Below are 17,780 nucleotides of genomic sequence, written 5' to 3'. Positions count from 1 at the left end.
AAAGGCAGCTTTACTGCATAGTCGAACTAGCGTCCAGGGTAGCCTTCGCTCATATTTTCTCCCCAGGGACTTCAGGTATGAGTGACTCGCCGAGCCTGAAGACAATGAGGAACATGCACGGACAAACATGAACCACAACATCGTCGGATAAGAAGTATGTAGTGGTTGCATAGCTGAATACAGTAGATATCAATTTGTGTTGAAGTACTCATCAATACACCACAGCTTCTGCGTCGTGCGCTCATTCCTTACGCTTAGAGGCTGCGAAAACCGCCTTCCTAGTTTCGAAGGTCTTCCGTACCGGCTCCATAGCCATCATAGCTGAATGCCATCTGCGCCCGAAATGGTCAGCGCATATCAAATATTGTACGTATACTCTATAGGCTCACTTGTACAGCGCCGGGAAGTCCTTCTCGATGTTGTACCCATGCTCTTCGGTCAGGACTCTCGTCAGCGCTAATTCGTTCCACCTTTGATATCACACATTCAGCAGAGGTGTGGAGACCAAGGATGCGGCACAAAGACTCACGGGACAAATGACAGGTCTGCAATGGTCAGCTTATCGGCAACAAGCCACGTCCTCTTAGACAAAACGCTGTCGAGTACGCCTAGGATGCGCAACGTCTCGTTCGTGTACCGCTCTATGGCGCTGGGTACCTTCTCTGGGTGGTAGTCCGTAAACCATCCTAATTGACCATAGTATGGACTTCGCATCGGGAGGACGACGGAGGTTAGCTGATTGAATAGGAAGATCTGTCGGAAGCTCACCCCTGTCCAGAAGCTTGGAAATAGAGCCACTGCAGCTGGGTAAATTTGTCGTTGCCATCCGTGACGGAGATCTTGTGGTCGGTATCGTACTTCTCTACTAAGTACAGCAAGATTGCGTTGGACTCCCTGAAGGGTATTCGTCAGGGCGAATGCCTTTTGTGGAGGGGGTCACTGAGATCCTACCAGAGAACAAAATCGTCATTTTTGTGGTCTATAATGGTCGGGATGCGCCCGTTTGGGTTAAATTTCGTGTGGCCCGCTGCCTTCTGCTCGCCCGTCTTGAAGTCGAGGTATACCGTCTCATACGTCAGGCCCAATATTTCTAACGCCAGAACAACTTTCCTATAGAGAACACGTGAGTCGTCGTCGCGTGTCATGCTCGTCGTGTTGACCAGAGTCCAAGAGCAGAGAAATTGCGTACCAGCCATTTGGTCCTCCAACATGGGAGTAAAGAGTGAAGTGCTTCCCATCCGACATAGTGTCAAAGAAAACAATGGACACGAGGAGTCTCAAGTTGTTCTAGTGTTCGGTGTTGATACATTGAGAGTAACCACCTCTCTTTTATACTGGCAGATAACGTGAGTAGAATGGTTTCGCACGAACCGCGACTCGATTAATAATGTTTGTGAATAGTAAGCCAGGGCATAGCATGTTCCCGCGATGCGCGAGCGTCGGCTATCGTCGACAAGACCATGCCCGAGCATGCCCGGTTACGCGTCCTTCGGCAATGTTCGCCTGATGACGTACGTACATACCATAATAGCTTTTGGGGGCTCATGATCAGACGCGATCCGCGCATACTGCCGATACGCCCCATCCCGCTAGCCAATGGCAACGGTATTTCAACCGCTACATTGAATGACTCCGCTGGGCTGTGGGCGGGATTGATGGTGCGCACTGATCCAGGTGGACCCGAGTTTTTCGGATTCCGCCTTTTTCGGATCATGCCATGTAAGCCAATGGGCCCTGTAACTGCGCTTTAAATGCGCTGTATTGAACTGCGCTGTAACGGAGCGCTTGGCGTGACTGCAGTACCGCTCTTGTTCATCTTAGTACTCTATGTCGCCCATCGCTAATCACGTTGGCAATCGAGTCGACGACGCCGCTTTGTAGGAAGGTCGTGTTCCGGCTTTGCACTTGAAGGCCTAGGCCTCACCTAGGAGACGGCATAGTCCAGCTTCGAACATAAGTCTCCGGAAGACCTAATATATAACACCAACGGACAAGTCCCTACCATCATCAACCACAGAAACAATGTTCCTCTCTATGCAACCCTCTACGCTACAATACATATATAATAGTACAAAGAACATATATATGAAGTGAATGTATTCTTAGCTATTCTGAAAATACGACAGCACCGCGCGGTGAGTCATGTGGTTTGTTCAACCGCTCAATCATCAGAGAAGTGACTCTGTCGAGGGCTGCGGAAGATAGTGGGCGGACTCCAAAGGCCCTGCTCTAGAATATCGGCATCTGCATAGCCAACACGATGCATAGCCGTCCTGCTTGCCCGCGGAAGTTGCGGCAGGGTTTCCGCTTGCACCTGGAAACTGAGGTACTGCAATATCATGTCAGCTTCGGGAATGCCGCAGTTGCACAAATATCTCACCCTCCCGCTGAGATTTCGGGGGCTGCCTGGTTCTGTCTTGCTGCTGTATCTGATTGATGGGGACAGCAATGGCTTCATAGATTGGCCCGAGGTGCTGAGATTGTGCTGACGTGTCCTGCGCAGGTCTAGTCGTGCATTCAGTGTAGCAAGCAGTGCATTGAGCCCAACTGACAAAGTAGTCATTCTTAGCATGCGAAACATGCAGCCAAAGCAGCATACACACGTTTGGGGAGAACGAAGAACAGAGCGATAAAGATGAGGTTGTCGGGCATGGTGATGTACTAACCGCGAATGAGATAAGAACAGGGAAACGAAAGAATCAACGTACAGCCACCAGACAAGCAATTTCACACAGGCTACATAGGGCAGGTTATTGCTGAGTGTTCGAAGTGCTTCGATACTGATGGTCGCATACCTGGTAAGAGCACCGCTATTTATACCGTATAGCATCAGTGTGCGGACCATGGAACGAGTGCTTTCGAAAGCTTCAGTTAGCATCACGATATGAGGACATTCACAGACGACTCACTTTGAATAGCGCGTCCGAATCCTTTGCAGTAAGATGCATAGAGCAACGGCGACGATGCAGTCAGTGCATACGCCTGCGCCTAGGCTCATGTACATGATCCACTGCAGTGACGAGATCTCACATGAGTAGGTGTGCTTTCCGGGGCAGCGCCACACACACCGAAATCTGCGACAAGTGAAACACGTCGCCAACGACCAGGAAGCTTTTGATTGAGAATACTACAAGTCATTGTGAGCCCAAAGATTATCCGGACATGAGCACAGTAAAGCTCACCGATGCTCCCCGCTGACATGAAGAACAACGTCTATGAGACACAAGAATTTATCAGAGCGTATAAATGCTCACCGAATGCGGCGGCAGCGCTCGCAGCCTTGTGGCCATCAGCACATCAAATTCACAGTTCGCATAAGAGTGTATGGAGAACATACAATCGTAGTGGTCAGCCACCAGTTACCCTTGCTCACTATCAAGCGCAGGAGGGATCAGAATTAGGCGATGTACAGACACATGCGGTATGCTCACGGTTCCACATCCTCTGGCAGAATAAGCTGGCAACATGGAGTGTTGGCTCGCAGCAAGAGAGCCAGTGTTTGCTTTTGCTCACCTTCTGATGATAACATCGCTGAGACCCTGGAGCCGAGAAAGCTCAACGAAGCGAAGACAACCTCGTGCAAAGATGGCGCACCGTTACAATGATATGTCCCTTCAGGCTCCTAGTTGGCATAGTGAACGGGCAGAAGTGAGGTCACAATCAACCTCATCGGTCGGGAATGTCCTCCTCACCATGACGGTACAATCCAGGCTTTTGGATCAGAGAAATCGCTGACGGCACAGGTGTACACCGTGCGAGTAATCAACGCGAGATGCAGCGAATCAAGCAGCCTGTGTAACATGAGTCTTGCTAATAAAGTGGCCCGTCAAATTATGCGCGCACCACAGGACCGCAATCTATGTTTCCACGACGTACGGGATGTCAGCCCAAGGCATGTTGATAGAAGGGTAGATAACGCACGGAACACCTGAGCAATCTAGTGTCCTTCTGGCTATGCTTAAAATAGATGTAGGTCTGCACGTTGGTAGTACCGTACAGTCTGAAGAGTGTAATGTCAATCTATCGATCTCTAAATCCTGAGTGCGTGCCACTCACACAGCAGCCGCAAGATTACCTGTTCATGGAAACGTTTAGCGGCGCCTGCGGGAATTCATTACAAATAGGGCATTACCGAGGAGTGCAGCTCCTAAAGTATCATTCAAAGAGGAATGTATGAAGGGAACCGACATTGACAGCGTGGTCGAAGGTCTGGAAGCTTAGAAGGGACGAACAAACCCGAAGCATGACCCGCCTGCAGTCCTGCGCTACGTATTTTTATATGAAGAAAGAGACACCTAACAACTAACCGGCCGTTCGGGAACTGCACGATCACAACTATAGAGAACACTGTCCGCGGGGCAACTGGTAAGAGATCTTCCGCGAGGCACAGCCTCTGTTCAGGTTGTCGTTCAGAATCGCTTCTGTGCTATTTGAATTCCCTGCCTCACCTATAAATGTGCGGGAGCGTCCAGGAATGCATCGACTGTCACCCCTTCCCGAGAGAATCAACAAAGATACGGGAGACGGTCAGTGATCGTGGCAGTGCATTTGACATAATCTGGTGGTAAACAACGTCAACTGAAAACCTATGACGAGCCTAGACAGAGATGAGACAGGCCTGCTCATACCGACTGAGGCAGAAGTGACATTGACAACACCAGCACGACCGTGCCTGGTTGCTTATCGGGAACTCCGGGGAAGAGACGTGTTGACAGAGATCGTGTTAGTGATGGCCGACACCGAGATTCTCTGCGTAGTCAGGACCTTAGTTTCCCGACTCACTCGGTAGTTGCTGTCATCTTAAGCTGCTCCGACACTCTGGCAGTGCAAGTCGTGTGCAGACATCTGCAGCACTGCGTGAACGGACAGCACAGCCGTCAGCCATCACAATAGTATGTCAGAAAGGCACTGTATGCTTACCACCATTGGCCAATCCGGGAAGACGAACGAGTATATAGCGCGTTCAACTCTCGCAGACCATTAGGCATTGGCATACAAATTCCGTTCAAGATGCAAATATACAGTCGTGAATACACTACAAACATGCCTGCGGGATCGTGTACAACAACGCAGTATGTCGACAATTCTACAAGTACGCGATGTGACGAATGACAACGAGAACTAAATAGCACAGAGAGCAAGACCGAGGAGAAAAAAACATGGACTGTATGTACAGCGTGCCAAGAGGCCTGGAAAGTGACTCAAGGTGCGCATACAATAACTAGGACTAGAACCGAGGACCGGGAGATCGACGCCCGACACTGGCCCAGCTCGCCTCGCTGCCGGGGTCCGACATAACGTCGAACGCGAGCTCATCGTGCGCGCCGCTACCCGGGCTGAACATCCCTGAGCGTGGCGACAGCACGTCGAACTCGGCGTCCGAGGGCATCTCGAAGTCGGTATCCGCCTCGGAGAAGCTTGGGCTATGCACGACCGACTCGATGTCGGAGAACGGCGACTGCACACGCTGCACAGGCGCCACGCTGCTGGCGGCGGCCTGTCGCTCGGAAAGGCGCTCGATTGAGCCCATGAGTGCCGTGTTGTACATCGCCGGGACGTCGGGCGTGGACGCTCGCGAAGACATGTTCGGAGACGCGCGTGAGTCCGCGCCGTTGAGAGTGACGGAGCGGGAGGATGCGGCGGAACTGACAGACATAGGTGTAGGCGACCGGGGAGACATAGCCGCCGGCGAAGGCACCTGGGGGCTGCGCTGTCGTTCCGCGAGTGGGCTCCTCGCAGACGACGGCGGTCGAGCGACTACAGGCGGGTCCGCAGCAAGCGTGGGACTCATAGTCCTCGAGGATTGCGGAGGCGAAACCGGAGAGGTGGGTAAAGACGAGTCGAAGAGCACATGCGTCGGAGATATTGGGCTGAAGGGAATGAACACGTTGGACTGGCAGAATACTCGACATTTTAGCCAATGTCTATCACAGACCAGCAATGCACTTTACCTCTTCCATTACGCCCGCAGTCTTACGCTGCCTTAGTCCAGATTGCGATCCGCGGCTACCCGTACCAGTTTGTCTCGATGGTAGCTGATCAAGCTCGACAGATATATCGCCTGGCCTAGCTGTCGCGGTGGTGCGTCCGGAACCGTGAACAGATCGTCTCGCCAAATTCTCGTTGCCTTCAGCGAGATCGCTGTATACGTGAGGTGCTACCGGTGCGTTTCGTTGACGCCTCTGCCGGCGATTCTCAACAAAGGATTCTGCCCAGACCTCGATCCTGGGGGCGATGTGGGGCTCGTATACAAACTGGTGAGGATCTGATCAGCCAACTTCCCGACTTTTAATAGTCGTTCTTACCTCTTTGAAAGCTACCACTGCAGCAATCACGCTGACAGCACCTATAACGTATACAGCAGCGGCTGGGACTGGCATTGCGACGATAACGAAGGTGAGAAAGTCGTTCGCAAGGACCTGGCGAGGACGGACGCAACTTTCTGGATGGTAAGCGCTCGTCTTGCGCTGCTTTGATCAGATCATCCACGTGATATATGGGCTGCGCAGTCATCGATCACAGATTCCGCGATCCTCATTTCGAGCAAAAATCGAAATGGTTAGCCACCGCCATTGGATATTGAATATCGAGCAGCAGGAAGTCCAGTATGCGGAAGATGATTACATTGCTATAATGAATTGTGATGTAGTTCAAATGGTAATGTCCATGCATGCAGTAAGATCGTGATGTGAGGCAGATACTACGCGGCTAGAAGTCCACTAATGTTCATGTCCGAAAAGTCAGTCCACAACCCAGTAACGACCGATGACGAAACAATGTAAACGAAGAATCCACGAAAGAGCCTATGACTGGGAAAGAATCTTATCGATCGCGTCGTTCAGGAACTGCTTCCTACTCGAGAGGTCCGCCTTGGGGAACCGGGCTTGGATGGCCTCGCGCGCCGTTCTATAAGTATGCTGGTCAGCCACGACGTCGCTTACAACGACGATCAGTACTCACTTCTTCGTAACCGTCATGAGGTCTTGTGTACTGAGGTAGTTTCGCAGAGCATTGATGAGGTCGTCATCGGAAGGGTCGGGATTCATGCTTGGCCCGGCGAACGGATTCACTGATGTCGCAAGAGAGAACGTCGACATTGGCCGCTGCATGGCGGCAATGCCGCCTGGCGGCGCAAAGCCAGACTGCGACCCACTCGCGTCACCCTCGCCGCCGAACATGTTCATATTCGTCATGATGGTGTTGCGTGGTGCATTCGGCATCATGCCATACATGCTGGCAGTCTGCTGGTACGGCATTGGAGCCACCATCGACATGTGGCCATAGTCCGACCCGGCTACCGACCCTGGTCCGCCTCCCATTGGCATGAACGGCAGCTGTGGCAGACTGTACTGCGACATCATTGGCTGTGCGCCGTACTGCGACAGGTTAGCCTGTGACGCCCGCCCGCGAAGATTTGAGCCTGAGCTCTTGTGGCCCAGCGGATTGGTGTCTCTGTAGTAGTCTCCCGCTTGCGAGCCTTCATGGAATGTACGCGGAGATTGCGACCTCGAAGGGAGACCACGAACTTGCGAGTGAGGCTTACTGCTGTACCCAGTTTCGTCCGAGTGACGTGAGCCCGTCTCCCAAGCCTCTGCTTCGTATTCTGCAAGAACCAGTCAGGATACAGATGGTTCACAACATCAACGTAGACAACATACCGCTGAACTTCTTGAGCGGGATCATGGAGTCGTCAAATTTCTCATCGTCGTTCATGATGACCTTCTTGTTGTTGCCTTCACCGATGACCAGACGAGTATTACCCCAACTGAAGTCATCCATGCACCAGAACGAGTACAAGGGCAGGAAGAAACTGTACACCGGGTATCTATGTGAGAGCAGGGGTTAGACAGCAACTAGAACAAGAAATGTGAGACGTACGAGAGAAGGTATACCACCATCCAACCGATCAACATGAACTCCCGCTTCAGTAGGAAAATGATTGCCTGCGAAGTATGTCAGTATGTCAGATCGAGGACTGGCGTACTTGTCGGCACGGAACCACTAACCTGTAGACCGTACACGGCAGCAATCATGACGATAGAAATCAACGGGAAGGCAGCTTTGCCGGTGGCGACAACAATAATCAAGTAGAACAGCTGAAGATGAGGTTAGAATTATATGTGCTACAAGGTCAACATGAAGACGTACGTAGACCACTGTTGCGGGTAGGATCTACAGAATAGTTAGCATTGGAGCTGTGAAAACAGGCGGAAGACATACCAAAGTACCCAGAAGATCAATGAAGACGAAAAAGCGCATTGAGAAGCAGCAGAAACCGATCATCTCGGGAAGGAAGACGAGCTCGCAAAGGTTGTGCACAGTTGAGTTGATCCACCGCCGACGCTGAGAGAACAGCACGCGCCAAGACTCGGGTGCAATCGTGCGCGCAATCGCAGCGGAAGTGAACTTCGTCCGGAACGTTGGGAAGTGTTTCATGAGCAACGTCGTCAAGAAACGGTCTTCACCGAGGGAGAGCAGGTTCTTCTTATGCAGTGTGTCGACGTTAGGTTCCGAGTACTCTTCAATGATACGGTTGGAGATGATAATGGGGCGACCTTTGTCCGCTGTCCGGATTCGGTACATCGAAAAACAACCAGGTAAACAAGACACTGAGCCGAAAAGGGACTCGAATGCCTTAGCCATATGGTGAGAGATGTAGTACTCGTAGACCTAGGTGTCAATCTTATTAGCCGTATCACGGAAAGCACATCGCACACAACGAACCTGAATCATTGTCCACCACGAACCATCCTCATTGTCGAGTCGTGTTTCTCCACAAATACCGATAATACTTGAATCATCTGCAACGGCGGCGACTAGCCTGTTTAGCGATTCGGGAGTCACAGCCTGCAAGTCACCAATTCAGTTGAGACCTCAGAAACAACGAAACCTGAACGACTGACTGTATCGGCATCGACCGTAAAGATGTACTCATAGAAGGCAGGGTCAATTCCGATGACATTGCGCATCTGGTGGTAAACTTCTAGTTCCATCGGAGACATTGGCGCGTCGAAGTGAACTCGATTGAGGTACTGCATCATGAGGATTTGACTATCACGCTTTCCGCGGTTACCGGGCTTCGTGCGCTCCGTAGGCTTGCCAACCTTCACGACGACGATATATCTATAACGAATGTTACATAAGTTTGCGATAAAAGAGAGCCGCGGCTAGACTTACGGTACGACATGGCCCTCAAACTCATACAGACCGGAATACACCTTGCCGTAATTCAGCGCCTTGGAGCCCTCACCAATCGACTTGAACAGGAGGGGCTCTGGGTCAAGCTTAGGATCGACACCAAGGATATCCAGGACAATGCGAGGGGTTGTGCGGTCGTTACCAGTCCCAATGATGTTGCCGTCACAGATGACGAAGATGAGCTTTCGCTTATCATCGTAGTTCAATGCAGCTAGCGAGTCGAGCGTACGCCGAAGTGATTCCTCGCCTTCCGTATAACAAGGCACCTGGCAGATGACGAACTTGTCGAGCATCTCTGGTGTTCCTGTGGGTGCCAACTGCAGCGCGGCCAAGACTGTGGGCAAAGGGATTAGACGCGAGGTCTATAGACAACATTGGAAATAACGCACACTTCAGACCAATGGAGGCCATAATGATTGCCGAGAAGACCAACAGCATGATGTTTTGCACTTGGCAACGAGGCGTCTGGCGGAAGTCCAGCTCACCAAAGTAGAACAAATTTTTGATGCAGTTGACATTGTCATTACGGTACGTAGCGTTCATATTGGCTAGCACGCCTTCAATCGAACTGGTGATGTCCTGGCCTGGTTGCTGTTCGAACAACGAAGTGAGATCACCGTCGAGGAACTCGTAAGAGGGCTGATCATCGTTGATGTAGAGCGTGTGGAAGTAAGCAGACAAGTCGTAGACGCCGTTGTCCCAAATCGCCCAGAGCCTGCAGAGGTGCTATCAGAACACAAATACAAACGCTGCGGCATAAAACTACTTACCGCTGGTCGTCCGTTGGATCCGTCGCGCCGGTGTCAGCATTTGTTGCAGCCCAGCTAGACACGTATCCTTTCGAATACACAAATGCACCGATATGGTACTGCTTCATCTTCGGTTGGAAGACATTAGTGTACCAGTTGTTTTGATAGAGCGCGCTTGACTTCTGTGATTGTCTCACGCCTGAAATATGCATTGCGGTCGGCACAGCCTCCGTCCAATTTGTAGGTGCAGTGAGATAGACCTGGTCGTTGTTCACGAGGCCCGGGCAAGCCAACGTCAAGGGCGGGGGGAAGTAGTATGTCAGATCCAGGCCGGCCAACTGTTCAAGCGCGTCTTGGCTGTTACTCGGCTCGCTCTGAATATCGCTGTGTTGTCCATTGATGAATTTGGACACGTCATATACCTGTCCCTGGACAGCAACATAGTAGTCGTTCGTGCCTGTGTGTTCCGAGACCTCAGTAGGATTCCAAGCCTTGTCGTAATCCGGGCAGAGCAGGCGGCCGAAGACAATGATGTAGAAGATGACGATACCGTTGAAGACCATGATCAACCAGAAAATGGTCACCTTCTCTCGCCATGCCAGCCGGACGTCCGGACGCTTCATCCGCCCGACCTTCGTCAGGAGGAAGTCAGGCGCCCAGAACGTGGTCATCCATACAATAACGAGCCACCATCGCCGGACACGACTAGTCGGGACTTCCTCGACTGCGTTTGGCGCCTCTCGCACAATCATTGCGCTGGCTTCCTTCGAGTGCTCGAGCGTGGGGGGGTTGTAGCCCTGGCCCGCCTTGTCCCACTCCGAGCCCCAGCCCTCACCCTCAGGCTCGCTTATCGCTGGTGTACCGTCTAGGTTCGGAGTTGACAGACCGACTTGAGCGTATCCGCCATTCCCACCAGACTGCTGGTATTGTGTCCCGCCGGTTCCGGTGCGCGATAGCAGATTGTCGTCGCTACCGTTGTTGTAGTACGTTGCAGGGGTCGCGAATGGGCCTTCCGGGTGTGTGTACTCTGTCGCATCATCAGGCAGAACACTCTCGCCATCCTCAGCACCTTCTTGGGACCCCTTCCGCTGCTCCTTCTCCGACGACCGGATAACGTCCTCCACCATCTTCCAAGCCGAGTATGTGAGCCAGATTGACCGATGACCGACGACGTAGTCGATGCCATCCTCCCAGCCGTTCGCGCGTGCACACTGCCGTATCCGCTCTGACTCTGAGCCTTGGATCCGGGGCACGAACCGATCACAGAAGGTCGTGTGCTCGTAGTCCACTATGAAGTCCGTTTTGCGACGAGCGACGAGGTCGGGGAGGAGCAACGCGCGGATCTGAGCCTTCACCCGCCGTTTGTCAAACGAGTTAGACGAGCCTGAGTCGTTTGGTCGGATACACGACACCGTCCATAGGCGTGTGCGGTCCAAGCTGGCCGTGATCTCAGAAAGTTGGTGGTTCAGCTGCGTGGTGATCGGGTAGGCCTTCGTCGGGTCAAGACGTGGGTGTTCCTCGGTCTCTGTCGGCGAAGCGCCGTCGCGGGAGAGAATCGGAGTCGGCTGTCGGAGAGGGCGCGAAGAAACCTGCGCCTGGACGATGATGCTCTCGTCCTTCGTATGTCGCTCTGTTGCCATGCTGGGGCCCGACATGAGCTTTGCAACGAATGGATCTGTCGAGTTGCGCAGGAGCCCAACGAAGGCCGCGTCGAGGATGTCTGCGTCTTTCTCGATAAAGTCGTGCACGTCGTACTGACATGGTCCTGCGAAGTGATTGATGCCGAACTGTAGGCTCGAAGACGCGCTCTCCGGCGGGCCCGCGATGAATGAGGCATGAACGCCAAACTTGGACACAAGATCCTGCAACATTTCCTCATCCTTCTTCTCACCGCTCTTGCCCGATTTGAAAGAAGAGCACGCCTTGTTCATCACCCCAAGCATGCCACCGGGTTTCTTGGTCGAGCGCTCACTGAGCTGCGCGCCACGCAGAAGCTCAATGCATGCCGAGTTGTCCATAGTCGTGATGGGCGCCAAGGAGACACCATCGCCGGTCAGCTGGCTACTGTAACCGACAGAGTCTTCGAACGTGTGGCGGATGATGTATGAGTGGATCACTTCATCGGCAAAGTTGATGCAGAACTCGTCAAAGCAGGCTTGGCCATGAGGCGAAAGCAGCGGGGCAGGGCCGCCGAAGTACACGGACGCCGAGCCCGGAGGACCCTTCGTCTGGAAGCCGGGCTGGTCGAGAAGGACAATCTGCGCAGGGGGCGGGGGATCCTGTGGGCCGGGAGCAATACGGTGGTTGGCAGTCTCGACAACAAAGGCGAACAGGATCACGTAAAGGTCGCGCATCAGTGAGTCCCGCTGCGCGGCACTCTGCTGAGCGTCCAGCATGACGGTATACAGCTCCTTTCGCACGTAACTGGTCCTGTTGGTGATCGCCTCGGTGAGATCATCCTGCGATACTCCCAACAACCTGGCAACTTCTTCGAGGACAAGCGGGTTAGCAACATACGCTGAGACATCCCGCCCATCCGGCTCCGTGAACTGCACGTTGCCAAGGAGTAGAATGGCAACGAGAAGGCTGAATATCGCCGATACATGCTTCGACTTGAAGCCAAGCGTCTTCATCGCAACTCGCAAGTCGTCCATCCCCGTGGCATCGTCACTGAACGGACCGGAGGGTAGTCGATAGCATCCTGATGAAGCAAGCAAAGCGTAGTCCGACGGGTCTTCTAAGTTGAAACGATCCCGTTCCTCAGGCGTCGCACCTGCGAGGAACTGGTAAAAAACATGGTACGTGCGCTCCTCGTACGCAAGGCGGTTGAGACGTGACTTGTCGAGGCCGTACGTCAGAACCTTTGCCGCGCTAATGCGACCGCGGTCATTGAATTGAAGCTCGAGGTAGCGGCCGTGCCGTGAGGCATTCGGATTCACCAGCGTCTTGGCGTTGCCGAACGAGTCGAGAAGCGGGCTGAGTGCCTTGATTTGCTCTGCAAGCCTGCCCTCTCTCTTCGAATGTGCCGAGAGCTGGAGTACTTGATTGACAAGTAGGTGAGATGTCGAAGATTTTCCAGACGCGGTGATACCTCTGCAATCTCGTTAGCACATGTAACATGCTATAGCACAGTGGACGTGGGGGCAGCTGGTCTTTAAGGTGATAGATACGCGTAGAATCTATATACCCTCGTATGAGACCAGCAGAATGCAGCAGCCTCATTGCCACACCGTGCGGCGTCGTCAACGGCCAAGTGAAGACATGGTGAAATATCGGATGACGCAAAGCACAGGATTCGCTCACAGGACAGTCTGGCCGTTATCACGATAGTAGCATTCCAGGAACACCTGCAGCTGCACGCATACCAGTAAAACCCACAGCCCTAAGAGAGAGCCGCAAAACTGTGGGTCGGATTGGTCACAATGAGCTATATCCGGCAGTTGTTTGTTACAACAGCAACACCGAACAACGAACGGTACGAGTGCTATACGGCAAGACAGAACCACGGGTCGATGTGAGGCAGAATCAAGCAACAGACGCATAACGCTAGTGTCCAGCTAGTGGATAGTACACCGAAGTCGAATTTTAGGATTCCGATGCCCCAAACAATACTCACCGGAAAATGACGGCCTGAGATTCGTTCCTCCTCCTCATGAGCAGATATACCCGCGCCGCAAGCTCAAAGGGGTGTGGTGCCAAAGGCGGTGGACCGCCCGGCAACGGCAGGCTAGTGTCCTTGTAACACCGCTCCTCATATTCCTTCGCGCTTGCGTCGTTGACGTTGGCTAGGGTTTTGTACGGATTAATAACGACCAAATTAGACGCGCCTACTCTTGCGTAGGGCAGATCTGAGCGAAAGCGAGCTTGGAGAACGGAAAGAATCGTGTCGTCGGACGGATAGACGGTCGCCGACGTCGAGGATGAGACCATGTCAGTGAGATCGCCCGAGGCGACAGCCTGGGATGGTTGAGTGGCCATGGCCGACGAAAGGAGGGGGGTGGAAGAGCGTTGACGACGCTCTGCACGTCGAGGACGCAGGCCAAGTTGGTGGTGAGAAATGAAGGTGATGCGGTCCTTGAGGCAGACGGCAGCAACTCCCCGTGGAGACGTCTCGAACGCGTGACAACGTGACATCTCGGTCGCTTTCCCTCCTTCGGCCGTGACTTACACACGTTACAATTCTCTCTGACAAATTGAACAGTCTCGAATCGTATGCTTCTGCTGCTGGCAATTCGGATAGTTTACATAGCGCGCCGTTGCAGGTATATACTGTCTATCGAATGTTGTTCGACCTCGAGCTGCGGGCATGAACTTGAGCTACGTTGAACTCATGTGTCGACGTTATTCAGAATTCAGAACTTATGCTCTTGATGAAGCTTGCACTTATAATGTTGCCCATTCTCCATCGATGCGACGACATAAGAGTGTGTGTACTAACTGTACCAGGTTCCCAACGACTTTGTGTCCTTGTATTCGCGAGATCTAATCTTATGTACTACCAGATCGAGTAGACGTCCTACCGTAAAAGGTGATATCGCGACTACCGGCTGTATTGCTCGAGATCACCGACAAAGTGACACATGTATCACTTCGGGCTGCGGTGGAACTTTCTTCGCAAATGCGTATTCAAAGTGTCGGCACCAATATTTGCTGCAAACGTTAGCATGCATTCACTATACTCTCAACACGAGTGTCACACTGCGCCCTTGCTCACAGATGCCAAGGAAAACAATTATTTGCGATACAGGATTGAATAAATACGATAATTCTGTCGCTGTAGCAGGTCCCAACAACGAACAGCCATCAACTGATAGCAGGATAATTTTGCTTGTCGTGATCCCACGCTACTTTCATAGCGGTTTCGCGGAGCTCCACGTAAAGGGCACACGCCTGGGATATCTACTCCTCTTCTGGTGGGTCCACTGTGGCAGGTTCTATACATAACACGACCGTGAGACCACAATACACGCGGCGACAGGGCAAGAGCCTTACCGGAAGTGCCATTTACAAGAGGCTCAGGCTGCGGCGCCTCGCCGCGTTCTCGCGCCAATGCGGCTTCCCACCCTTCCTCGAACAACTCCGGGTTGTCGACAGGGTGCGCAATAGCCGCGGCGAGTTTCGGCTTGGCCTTCAGCTCGGTGCGCCACGCCTGCACCGCATCGGGCACTTTGCTTGGGGCGTACGCTCGTGCAAACGCCGCCGCCTCTGATGCACGATGTGTCTTGATGAGCAGGTCTACACACGGCCTTGGGTCGCCGAGCTGCAGGAGGGATGCGAACGCAAGGTTATTTTGTCCTTTTTGTTCTATTTTTGGAGATGTTAGCGACGTTGACGCTCCTGGGCAGCGCGCTCACCTGCGGTTGCAGCCAATTTTGCGAGGCCGTCTCGGTCGCCGATGGACAGCAGTAGGAGCATCAGTGCACTGAGATCTCCAGCCTTCTCAAAGCTCTCTCGCGCGAGATCGAATCGCCACACCGCTAGTGAACGATCGCCGATCGCCTTCCACTTGGCCTCTGCCTCGAGCTCAGGCACCGACCGTGCAATGTCCACGGCCGCATCAAGGTCGTCCAGTTGTAATGACAAGTCAAACTTGTGATCCAGGTCCGTCGTGACTTCAAGGGCAAGCTCCTTGAACCCTGCAGAATCGTCTAAGTATAACTTGCTTGCACATAGAATATACGATGCTCACCTTTGCTTTCCAAGAAAGCAGCAACTTTGTTCCGTTGCTCCTTCGGAATACTGGGTAGGATCTCCGTGGCTGCGGCCATATCATCCCGCAAGACGGCAGTCTGGTACTCGACGAGGCTTAGCGATAATGTGTAGCTGTACACATTCATGTCCTTGTCCGCGAGGTAGATGTGGTTGTGAGAGGGAATGTACCCGAGTAGGTATAACGGGCTATGGGCCAATTAGTATGAGAGCTGACCAGTGAGTATGCCCGACCTACGTATCAAATGGTGTGATGGTGTACGACTCTGTGCCGACAAAGTAGTTCAGTCGGTTGGCCGCTGTGGTATAAATGAAGCAGTCTCCGATCCACTTTGCAGTTCGGACACTGCACCAATAATGAACATACAACAACAGAATGAGCGTGCACCACATACCTATCCGAAACTTCAGTGACGAGCTCGAAGGCCTCTTCAACTCCCTCGTCACTGAAGTCGCCGCCTTCCTCCAGCTTCGCGAGATACGCATCCCGGTCGAAGCGCAGGACATAGAACGAATCGTCTGTTGTGATAGCGACCAGAGTGCCCGTGCCTGACCAGAACACCTTTGCGCAGGCGAATTAGTTAAGTCACTCATCAGTCGAACACTCCACCTACATTCTTGGCATCTGCCTCGATTCTCCGCACGATCTCGCCCGATTCCCAGTCCCAGAACACCACAAAGCCATTACCCCGCGCGGCAAGCAGGGGTCCGCCATGCAGGCCGTCAACGCTCCATGAGCCCGCACCCTTCATGCCAGCCCCTGCGCGTTCCCGGAAGTTCTTGAACACGCGTACCTTCATTCGACCCTCGAGCACTGCGTATGTGTTGGAGTCGGTTGCCCACGCGAAGGCATTCCCGCTACCGAACGCCTTGTTCCGCCATGCGAGGGACGTATACACTATGTATTCCCCGTCACCCACAACCGTGACGAACCGGCCATTTGGCGAATGGTAAAGCGAGGTAGCATATATCTCGGTCGTCCCGAGCTCCTTAATCGAGAGCGATATCCGGTTGCCGTCCGCGAATACCTCGTCTTGGACTGTCTGCAAGTTGGCGGAGAGTACCTCGTTGTTCCGCGTATAGATGAGCTTTCCTGATGGATCCATGCTATATGTCGGCTCGTCGCGACCGAGCTTTACGACCACCACGCCCTCGTCGTATCCAACCGCGACCTCGTTCGAGCTCTTGCGAAGCGCGACACACCACGCGCGTTCCAAGGCGTAGCTCAGCGTGTTCTCTAACCGATACGTCCCGCTGTTCCACAGCTTCACAGTCCCGTCCTCGCCACCGCTGATGATGAGCGGCAGGTTCGGGTGGAACACGACAAACAGGACGTTGTTCGTATGACTTTCGAGCGTCTGCACGCAAGATTTGCTCATGTAGTCCCAGATCTTGACAGACCGGTCGTCGCTCGCGGTCACCAGGTACGGCTTGTCTGCGCCTGGGTAGAAGTCAACATAGTTGACACCCTTATCATGTGCCTCGAGCGTGAAGTTGGCTGTGGACGAGCCAAGCGACCACATCTTGACGGTGCGATCGAGACATGACGATGCGAAGGTGTTGGGGTCTTTCGGGTTAACGGCAATGTTCATGATGTAGTGTGTATGCCCCTCGTATGTCTGCGGACGTGTGAGTCTATTACGGACGCGAAATCCACGTATTACTCACCTGTATGCATCGCCACTGCTTGTCCCAGTCCCATGCCCTGATCGTCATGTCGTCACTGCCCGTCAGGACAATGCTTGCGGTGGGGTGCACGGTCAGACATCTGATGTAGTCGGGGTGCGCTTCAAACGCGACGACCTTCTCATGAGTGTTGTAATTGAAGATGCGAAGCTGGAAGTCATCCGAGCCCGCGACAAACCAGTTCTTGCGTGGAATAAAGCGTACGCAACGCACGGGCACCTCAGAGACTTCGAATGTCTTGACGATCGCACCCGTCTCGTGGTTGTAGATGTTCACGGTACCGTTGTAGAGACCTGTGAGCAGCCATGGCTCCGTCGGGTGGAAGTCGACGCCCTTGACACGGTCGGAGCGACTGAACAGCTTCCTCTGTAACCGCAGGGTCTAGCTATCTTCCGCGCGGACGATGTATGGATCACTCACGTTGACATCCAAAAGCAT

The 17,780-nt window shown here is 53.1% G+C and overlaps 5 protein-coding genes across 5 annotated transcripts; 1 reads left to right on the top strand and 4 right to left on the bottom strand.

Annotated features, from left to right (window-relative positions):
• Positions 1-241: 241 nt before the first annotated feature.
• Positions 242-1,245, bottom strand: POSPLADRAFT_1150348 (hypothetical protein; the record flags this gene model as incomplete). The annotated part of the gene is made up of 6 exons (XM_024486407.1): positions 242-332; positions 390-470; positions 530-706; positions 769-894; positions 952-1,110; positions 1,190-1,245. 6 exons carry the CDS (start codon positions 1,243-1,245, stop codon positions 242-244), a joined length of 690 nt encoding a protein of 229 aa, XP_024336387.1.
• A 916-nt stretch (positions 1,246-2,161) lies between these two features.
• On the bottom strand, positions 2,162-3,896 carry POSPLADRAFT_1048898 (hypothetical protein; the record flags this gene model as incomplete). The annotated part of the gene is made up of 10 exons (XM_024479625.1): positions 2,162-2,329; positions 2,381-2,547; positions 2,604-2,661; positions 2,796-2,810; positions 2,910-2,930; positions 3,069-3,127; positions 3,183-3,213; positions 3,255-3,279; positions 3,693-3,791; positions 3,877-3,896. 10 exons carry the CDS (start codon positions 3,894-3,896, stop codon positions 2,162-2,164), a joined length of 663 nt encoding a protein of 220 aa, XP_024336386.1.
• Positions 3,897-5,474: 1,578 nt separating this feature from the next.
• POSPLADRAFT_1097794 (hypothetical protein) lies at positions 5,475-5,894 on the top strand (the record flags this gene model as incomplete). The annotated part of the gene is made up of 1 exon (XM_024483153.1): positions 5,475-5,894. A coding segment is annotated over one exon (420 nt), but the record flags the coding sequence as incomplete, so codon positions are not given.
• A 909-nt stretch (positions 5,895-6,803) lies between these two features.
• POSPLADRAFT_1048896 (glycosyltransferase family 2 protein) lies at positions 6,804-13,925 on the bottom strand (the record flags this gene model as incomplete). Its single annotated transcript, XM_024479624.1, has 13 exons — positions 6,804-6,906; positions 6,961-7,603; positions 7,659-7,825; positions 7,879-7,943; positions 8,007-8,096; positions 8,149-8,172; positions 8,221-8,670; positions 8,725-8,847; positions 8,904-9,123; positions 9,178-9,532; positions 9,588-9,913; positions 10,047-13,040; positions 13,564-13,925. The coding sequence occupies 13 exons, from the start codon at positions 13,923-13,925 to the stop codon at positions 6,804-6,806; spliced, it is 5,922 nt and encodes a 1,973-aa protein (XP_024336384.1).
• A 732-nt stretch (positions 13,926-14,657) lies between these two features.
• POSPLADRAFT_1067270 (hypothetical protein) lies at positions 14,658-17,780 on the bottom strand (the record flags this gene model as incomplete). The annotated part of the gene is made up of 10 exons (XM_024482167.1): positions 14,658-14,881; positions 14,940-15,251; positions 15,302-15,583; positions 15,637-15,845; positions 15,895-16,002; positions 16,052-16,218; positions 16,271-17,275; positions 17,325-17,525; positions 17,556-17,708; positions 17,763-17,780. 10 exons carry the CDS (start codon positions 17,778-17,780, stop codon positions 14,847-14,849), a joined length of 2,490 nt encoding a protein of 829 aa, XP_024336383.1. The 3' UTR covers positions 14,658-14,846.

Source organism: Postia placenta (genome assembly GCF_002117355.1).
Source record: "Postia placenta MAD-698-R-SB12 unplaced genomic scaffold POSPLAscaffold_12, whole genome shotgun sequence".
NCBI lineage: Eukaryota > Fungi > Basidiomycota > Agaricomycetes > Polyporales > Adustoporiaceae > Rhodonia > Rhodonia placenta.
Note: the sequence above shows the minus strand (reverse complement) of the source record. Positions and strands in the feature narration are given on the sequence as shown.